Source organism: Cyprinus carpio, chromosome B14 (genome assembly GCF_018340385.1).
Source record: "Cyprinus carpio isolate SPL01 chromosome B14, ASM1834038v1, whole genome shotgun sequence".
Classification (NCBI taxonomy): Eukaryota; Metazoa; Chordata; class Actinopteri; order Cypriniformes; family Cyprinidae; genus Cyprinus; species Cyprinus carpio.
Genome location: NC_056610.1, coordinates 18,535,657 through 18,544,437, shown reverse-complemented (window position 1 = coordinate 18,544,437; position 8,781 = coordinate 18,535,657). Strand labels below are relative to the sequence as shown.

Here is an 8,781-nt window from a genome sequence, read left to right as displayed (position 1 = left end):
AGAAACTGTCAAAGGTTTAAAGGGTTTCAGGGCAAAGGGAAGCATATGTCATCAACTCATAAACTCATGTATGGAAATATAATAGTAGGCCATATGTATAAGGAGACGGGGCTAGTTGTCACTGGGTTATATTTCAATAACTATAAGGTCAGTTACACAAATATGTTTTACAAAAACTTTCAAATTAGAATAACTTTTGCACACAAATGTATACAATTCATTAATATTGCTGGCGAAAATTGTAGTCTGATAGTTCATTTTACATTTCATATTTTACTCTTCATGAATAGCTGTTTCAAAATTGAACGACTGTTCATATTTTACTGAAAAGCCTACAAAATTGACTAACATTACTGAAAAGCCTACAAAATTGACTGACAACAGATTATATATTTCTCATGGGCATTCGTAGTGGAAATATATAAACAAGCTTTTGTGTAGCCAAAGCGTACAAAATTGACTGACAACAGATTCCATTATACACCTGAGAAATTTTCACTTGAGTAAAAAATGTGCCTAAACTGGGATCTACATTATAGGTTCACATATATAAGCGATGTAATTCTTAACAAATAGGCCTACTTCATTGTCTCTTCTATTTTACTTTCGATACAATTACTGCTATTGTTTTTCCTATTAATTACATAAGACAGTAGTCAGAAGAAACAGAAGACATTTCATTTTTATTTCTGAAGCATATTTTACTCAGTCAAGTAAATGAAGTCGATCTTCTTCTTTCACAAAATATGTGCAGACGTCCATGAGACGGTGTAATTTTCCACGTTTTTTCTTAAACTCCTTTTGGGCATCCATGCACATCATGGTAAACTTCTGAAACTCACTTAGATTCAGGCACTGTTGGTAATTAAAGATTTCATTTGAGATTTAATGCTTTATTATGCATAGGTGGCATATGTTAGTAATTATGGAGGATCGTACAGTGATGTTAAATGCTGTTAACAGATTAAATATTTGATTGTTAAGCAGCACTGGTAGTTTTATGACATCTGTACCTCGTCGCCAGTGATGTCAAACAGGTTCAAGATCTTTTTGAAATCGGAACCCTTGAGATTGAAAAGGAATCCGGATGCCTTAAACTCTTTCAGGTTGATGGTTTTGCTACCGTCCATATCCAACAGCTCAAAGACAGGGAGGAAATGGTGACAGATGAAGGTCTCTTCCACATCGTGCTACGTACACATATACATTACAGCACATGTGACACTGATCACAACCTCTCATAAAACAATAACAATGATAAAGGCAGAGGAAATTTGGCAGTAAATGGGTTTTTCCTGCAGCATCAAAAAGAGGAATTGGCTTTTTGCTCAGATATTATGAGCCCTGTATGGTTGTGGTAAGTGTGGAGGGGCTGTTTTTGATGTGGTCATGTTTTGTAAGAGAATGTCTTACTTCACTACTGAGCAGAATGCAGACTATCATATAAAACTCCTCAAAACCAATTTCTCCATCACCATCCCAATCCAGCATGTCGAACGTCAGCATTATGTGTTTCTTCCCCATTGTTGTCACATGCTTCATGAAATGGTAGAACTGAATGTCTGAGGAAGGGAAAAGAAAAGCATGACAGTTATTCCAAATAGGCTACTGAAATTCCACTGTAGCAATGTAGCCACCTATTACAGATGAATAAAAATTACATAAAAAGACTGATTAAAAAAAATTTCAGATTTGTCAGTTGTTCTCCTGTTAAAGGGGAAATGCGCATTAACAAGTAATTGTTAGTGTATTCTTACCATTCAGTGTTTTTTTCTCATGAATATCCAGAAGACAAAAATAATCATAAATTATTTTAGTATTAGTCAGTGAGAGAAGGCAATGAAACTTGTTGAAATTTAAATATTCGAAGAAAACCCCCTTTTTTAATTTCATTTTGCTCTTTAGATTAGAGTAGCCCTAGTGTTAACCTCTTAATCAACAATTAATGCTGTTACCATGGTAATTAGGCACTTTTCACGCTTCCGCGTTTATGGCTTCCGGATTGGCGCAGGCAAAGACGCTTTCACACTCGGTTCGCTTGTCTGGTCCGAACCAGAGTTCGATTGCTCCCCCGTCCCCCTTCCCCCGCTGGGCTGTGTTCATATTATTTAATTTGGGTCCGAACCGCAGTTCGTTTGCGTCATCAAGCCAGCTGCTGTTTACCCCGTTGCTTAGAAACGACGGGCTGCGCGCACCCGAGTTCGGAAGACAGCGTTCCAAACGTACCGAACTCTGAAATCAGTCGAACCCAGGTGCGCACAAGAAGTGCTAGTGTGAAAGCACAGTTGCTGCCTTAAAGTATAATCAACTTAGTTGTATTTAGTTGTTATTTAGTTGTATTTATAAATCATTTCAAATTGAATTATATTAAACTGACTTTTAAAATATGCAGTTGAATCACATATAACGTATTAAAAACTCGATATAACTTATGATGTGACTTACACAATTTTGGCAGTGTACAACGTGCACTTTGAATCGGGAATCATTTTTTTTTTAATTAGTTTGAAAACTGCGGTTGGAAAAGGGGGTTTTAACTATAGTTTCAAAACACTCTGAGGCTGTCGCAATAGTTTATTTAATTTAAAATGTTGGCGCTTATAATTAAGTTAGGTTAGTCATTCTTCGGGAAATTTTTACACAGACCTGATCCGCTCCTCTACTCGCAAGCTGGATGCACATATTTGTGGACATATCTGAAAATATTCACTGTAATAGCCTATCTTTTGTAGTAACCTACCTATGGCACAGCATACACGTTATTTTATTTGATTTACTTTAAATAAGCAAAGTTGTAGCCTATTCCTTACTTGCACTATTAAAGGGTTAGTTCAGCCAAAAATGAAAATTATGTCATTAATGACTCACCCTCATGTCGTTCCAAACCCGTAAGACCTCCGTTCATCTTCGGAACACAGTTTAAGATATTTTAGATTTAGGCCGAGAGCCTCCAATGTATACTGTAATCCAGAAAAAATAAAAACTTTATCAAATCATTTTCTTCTGACTTCAGAGGGTCCGTGTTGAATTTATTGAAAGCATCGCGCGTTCCAAAAACAAACACTGCTTTAGTGACGTCCGCGGACTGTATGAACGCGCTGCTGGACTGTGTTATCTTGACGTGTTATTGGGCGCACCACAAAGAGAACACGTCACCAGCGTCGTACGTCAACGGCGTCACTGCAGTGTTGTGAACGCGCTCACAACAGACCCGGAAGAGAAGACAATGATGAATGAAGTGGTAATTTTTGTTATTTTTGGAGCAAAATGTATTTTTGATGCTTCAATAAATTCTAACGGACCCTCTGATGCACATGGATTACTTTTATGATGTTTTTATTACCTTTCTGGACGTGGACAGTATACTGTACATACATTTTCAATGGAGGGACAGAAAGCTCTCGGACTTAATCTAAAATATCTTAAACTGTGTTCCGAAGATGAACGGAGGTCTTACGGGTTTGGAACGACATGAGGGTGAGTCATTAATGACATTATTTTCCTTTTTGGCTGAACTAACCCTTTAATGTGATAGAATAAATGCCCGTTGTATAATGCGCCCTTGAAATAAATTGTAAACAAGAGATGACTTGGTTTCGTGGTTTTACTGTGTCGAGATCAGGGTTGTTATTGATAGTTTAATGCATGCTTTAACTGGACTCCTATAGAATTGTTTGTGTTTCTTATTGGTAAAAAAAAAAAAAAAAGGAAAAAAAGGTCCCTGTTCTGAGTAGGCGTAGGCTATAAAAAATTACTATGCTATTTCTTAGGTTTTATAACAACAGCTTGAGAAAAAGGCCTACTGAGATTTCTGTTTTCTCTCTCTCTCTCTCCCTTTCTCTCTCTCTCTCTTCCCATTCTCTTTTGCTCTTCTGGCCTCTCTCTCTCTCTCTCTCTCTCCCTTTCTCTCTCATTCTTTTTTCTTCATCAGCATTTAATGTGAAATTTTAATGTACAAATCACTCAATGTCATTATCTGACAGGAAAGGGGAATAACCCAATTGTGAAATGGAAAAACCAACAGATAGTAGGGAAAAGCAAATCAAACACACTAACACAACCAGGTAAATCATCCTCTGGCTTTCAGATGAGAACTTGTGGCAAAAATACCCAAGGTGTTGGAAAACAAATATTGACTTAATATCTTTCCCACTCTTAGGCTCAATTCCTTACATAGTCTACCTTGGAAATGTCATGTCTTATGTTTTCCTGCCCCATATAATACAATTCAGTAAAGAATCATATAGATATATATATATATATATATATATATACATATATATTTTTAATGGTCCATGTTAATGTATAGGCTATAAATAGTCCAATATTAGAGAAGAGAGAGGACAGTGAGAAGGTTCAGTGGAAGTGAGAGAATTAGTGATGATGTCTGAGAACAGTTAAGGTTCTGGAGTTGCTCATGCAGGGTTTGGTTCCTCTATAACCTGCAGTGGACTTTTCCTGGCCAGGGAAATTCTGCCCTCCTGACATCTTACTTATAAGCTTGCATGTTAAACACAACAACAAAGCAAAGTCAGTCTGGTTGTGGACGTTAATCTTGTTGGATTTTTGAGCGATCGATGGTAAGTCTCTCATTTCAAATTCATTTTATACTGTCAGTAAAATAACCACTCAATTATTTTGTTTAAATATATTTTTATGATTTGTTTTTTGTTGTTTTTTTTTTTTTTTTTTTTTTTTGCATAGGCCCAATAATATGTTTGATTATTAGCACATAATTAGCTATTTTATACATGCATAAACAACAACGGAAGTATTATTTACCAGTTTAACAAATAAAATATTTAGCCTATTGTTTGTTCTGTTAGTAATAACCATATTACAAAGCAAAGAGCTTGACTGGATTCGTCAGGGTGTGTAATGTTTTCACATATCTTTTAGAAGTTGATAAGTCTTCATTTTGCTTTCTTAAATGCACAGCTATATGGTCAGCTGCATTTTATTATTTACATTTAGCATTGTTTTTTCACTTTCTGTCAGAGTAAACCTGCAGTCACAGCTGAGAACCAATGATTAACAGTATTCACTGCAATCTAAACTTTTCTCTTTTTTCCACCAACAGATGTTTTTTCTCTTTTTGAGTACGTTGTTGTTTCTCCGGTCCTCTGCTGATGGATCCATCAAAACAGCTGAGAGTTACTGGACACTTAAACCAAATGGTTTGTTTGTCTGAATCATGTCTAAAGAAAAATACTTAAGCTCTCTTTTATAAACTGCTACAATTTATTTTATTTTATTTGTATTGGGGCTTATATTGTCATATTTGCACTTCTCACATGTTTTTCAATTGTCTGTCATCAGTGCTTGTAGTGAATGTCGATGCAAGTGATGATGTAAACATGGTGCCACTTATCTGTGGAGAAGCCTATGAAGGAGAAAATATTACATGGACCAGAAACAACGATGAAAATCTGGAGGCTCAAGGAAACAGGATTGTTGTCACAGTGGAGGCCTGGAAGGGGGGCAACTTCTCCTGTTTCAGCAGTGAGGGATCCTACCTAGACCACACACTGGTGCTGGCTCAGTGGCCCTTCAGGAAGATTATCAAGAATACTCCTGAGAAAGGTACAACCACCTTTAACATGGTGTAAACTTGTTGTGATATTAATTAAAAAAATGTAAAGATGTTAAATAGTTTCAAGCCTTGAACAGTGAAATATTTTTACAGTAAAATATTAATTTATATCATGTAATTTGTAGAAAAATATATTGGGGTCAGTAGGATTTTTATTTTTATTTTTTATGATCATTAAAGCTTTACTTATTTTAGAAAAAGTAGAGTAAAAACAGTAAAACTGAAATATTACAAAAAGTTATCAATTTTAATGTACTTTAATTCATTTTAAACAGTACTCTTCAGTGTCACATGATCTTTCAGAAATCATTCTAATATGCTGATTTGGTGCTTAAAAACATTTTATCAGTGTTGAAAATGGTTATGCTGCTCAGTAACTTTTTTCCTTTGATATATGATAGCCTACATTTTTTTCATGATTGTATAAATCTAAAGTTCATAAGAACAGCATTTATTTGGATTATAAATATTTTGTAGCATTATAAATTAAATATATTCATTAAATAAATTATAAATTAAATATATAAAGTGTCTGCTGTCACCTTCAATCAATTTAGTGCATCCTTGCTGAATAAAAGTACTAATTTCTTTAAAAAATAATAATAATTAATTTACCCCCACATGTTTGAATGGCAGTGTTTATAATTTTTATACCATGTATTTGTTTATTATAATTTTATTATTGAATTACTTTATTTAATTATTATTATTATTTTTATTGAATTACCAAACAGGTTACATTGATTGTTCAACAAATAACTACGGAGGTTCCTTCAAATGTAAATGGGAATGGGGTGAGAACAGGAATGGCCATGTTGTTCATATCAAAGCCACACGGTAAGTTTCTCAGTCTTACCTTAGGCTCTGCAATCTGTAATGACAATGCAATCTGTAAGGAGTGTGGAGAAAAATAAATAAATAATAATAAAAAAATCTTGACTGATTCTGTTCCAGCTCTCATGGTGGAAGCAACATCAGCTGCAGTGTGGATGACAGAGGACAGTCTATCACATGTTTAGACCATGACTACTGTCCATATGCAGAGGAGGTGGAGCGCATCAACCTGACCATATACTTTAGAAGCAGCTTTGTTGTTGAAGCCTACAATACAAAGTTCTACATCATGGATATTGGTGAGCTCTCAAAAACTGCTAAGAATATTGAATCAGTGTGCCGCTCATCTGAATATCATATAACTTCTTCTCCTCTCCTTAGTGAGGCCTGATGTTGTGCCTATTAGTAGGATCAATAAAACATCTGTAGAGGTCACATATCCACGATCCTGGAACGCACCATCTTCCTACTTCCCTCTCATGTTCCAAGTGGTTCGCTGTCGGAAACGCGAGAAATGTGACTGCTCCAAACCGAACTTACAAGAGGTAACCCAGCACACATACTGTACACACTACTGGTCAAAAGAACATCTGGAATAATTACACTTGAAATAATTAAGCTGTATTTATTTAATCAAAAATACAATAAAAACAGTAACATTGTGAACAATTATTACAATTTAAAAGAACTGTTTTTAATTTTAAAGGATTATTTTACTTCAAATTAAAATTTCCTGATAATTTACTCAACCCCATATCATCCAAGATGTTTACATCTTTCTTTCTTCAGTCGAAAAGAAATTAAGGTTTTTGATGAAAACGTTCTGGGATTATTCTCCTTATGTTTTCATCAAAAACCTTAATTTCTTTTCGACTGAAGAAAGAAAAATGTAAACATCTTGGATGACATGGAGGTAAGCAAATTATCATGAAATTTTAATTTGAAAGTGAACTAATCCTTAAATATATTCTAAAATCTAATTTATTTCTGTGATTAAAACTATTATTTTTAGTCAGAACTGAAAATATATTAATATTTGTTTTGCTCAGATTTTAATCACACAAAGTCACCAGCTGCCAGTTACAAAAGGGACGTGTGTGTGTGTGAGAGCCAGGGATGAATTCTGCAATTCCTCATGGAGTGACTGGAGCCAGTACAAGTATGTGTATTTAACATTTGTTATATTTCTTAGCAAAAGATTAATTTGCTTTACTCCCATTTAAATTTCCTTATTTCTTAATAAGGAAAATTAATTAAATTATTAATTATTATTAAGTTTATTTTCTGCACACATTATAATGCAAACTTTCTCTGTTCATTTTTAGATGCAAAACCAGAGAAAACCGCAAGCAGAGGAACCGAGAACCAAAGTTAAAGATGCAATAATTTATTATGCGTCATTAAATAAAAAACAATTGAACCATTATGATGCTTTCTGTTATGAACAATGACTTACTCTATAAGACCTTCTCTGGTCATATACCGTGTAATTAAATACAAACACAGTATGTGTTCCTGTAATAATGTATTTATCTATACATTGTAATAACATTATCATGCTCTTAAATTAATTATTTATAACTGTAGTACATTTTAACTGTTACATGTATTTATTATGATTGCTGATGTCTTTACTTGATTATTTAATATATAAAACATAAAACATCTATGCTCTTAATTCAGTTTTGCTTTATATGCATGTTTAGATTTAAGAAGTGATTATGATAACACTTTCCATGAAGCCTGTACAATACATAAGGTTATTCTTAAGGCATTATAATGAATGCATAATGCATTATAAATAAAACATAATATGTTGTATCATCTCATGAATATTCATAAGAACAGTTTTAATATATTATAATATTTACTTATTTGTGGTTATAGCTTTTAAGAGTATGATGATAACACAATGAACACGTCACTTCCACTTTTACAATTGATTATATTTCTCATAGTTGTAATGTATTATAAATCTCATATCTTGCCATTTCTCTTATGCTACTTTACTTAAAGCAATCAAAGACCACTTATAAGTAGTAGTAGTATTAATAATAATAATAATTTTTAATAATAATAATAATAACAATAACATTTTTTTCTCTCAAACAGCCATAAGATCAGATCAGACGAATGTGAAATATGACACATTTGCTTTGAACTATTTTTATTGTAATATCAGTCTGATTATTTTGATGGTACCCTTTAGACAGCTGTTGAAGTAACTCTGCAACTACATATCAACTAGCGGTCATTGGAGTATTAGTATGTCTACTACTGTAAATATATGCTACCACTTTATTTTGATGGTCAGCCAACAGATAACAGTACTTGTCTTTGCAAGTACGTCAACT

At 33.7% G+C, this 8,781-nt stretch overlaps 2 protein-coding genes across 5 annotated transcripts; one reads left to right on the top strand and one right to left on the bottom strand.

The window, feature by feature from the left end:
- Positions 1-663: 663 nt before the first annotated feature.
- On the bottom strand, positions 664-2,162 carry LOC109102956 (EF-hand calcium-binding domain-containing protein 9). 4 transcript variants are annotated; one of them, XM_019116291.2, is made up of 5 exons: positions 1,956-2,162; positions 1,758-1,773; positions 1,414-1,562; positions 1,014-1,190; positions 664-855 (listed from the first exon to the last, which is right to left on the bottom strand). In XM_019116291.2, the coding sequence occupies exons 1-5, from the start codon at positions 1,956-1,958 to the stop codon at positions 706-708; spliced, it is 495 nt and encodes a 164-aa protein (XP_018971836.1). In that variant the 5' UTR covers positions 1,959-2,162; the 3' UTR covers positions 664-705. The 4 variants fall into 4 exon arrangements, with proteins under 4 accessions (XP_018971836.1, XP_018971837.1, XP_018971834.1 ...); XM_019116292.2 differs by lacking the exon at positions 1,758-1,773; XM_019116289.2 differs by lacking the exon at positions 1,956-2,162 and having other exon boundaries at positions 1,758-1,922.
- Positions 2,163-4,455: 2,293 nt separating this feature from the next.
- il12ba (interleukin 12Ba) lies at positions 4,456-8,025 on the top strand. The gene is made up of 8 exons (XM_019086418.2): positions 4,456-4,580; positions 5,081-5,177; positions 5,320-5,583; positions 6,328-6,430; positions 6,548-6,726; positions 6,809-6,972; positions 7,477-7,586; positions 7,753-8,025. Exons 1-8 carry the CDS (start codon positions 4,578-4,580, stop codon positions 7,811-7,813), a joined length of 981 nt encoding a protein of 326 aa, XP_018941963.1. The 5' UTR covers positions 4,456-4,577; the 3' UTR covers positions 7,814-8,025.
- The last annotated feature ends 756 nt before the right edge of the window (positions 8,026-8,781 follow it).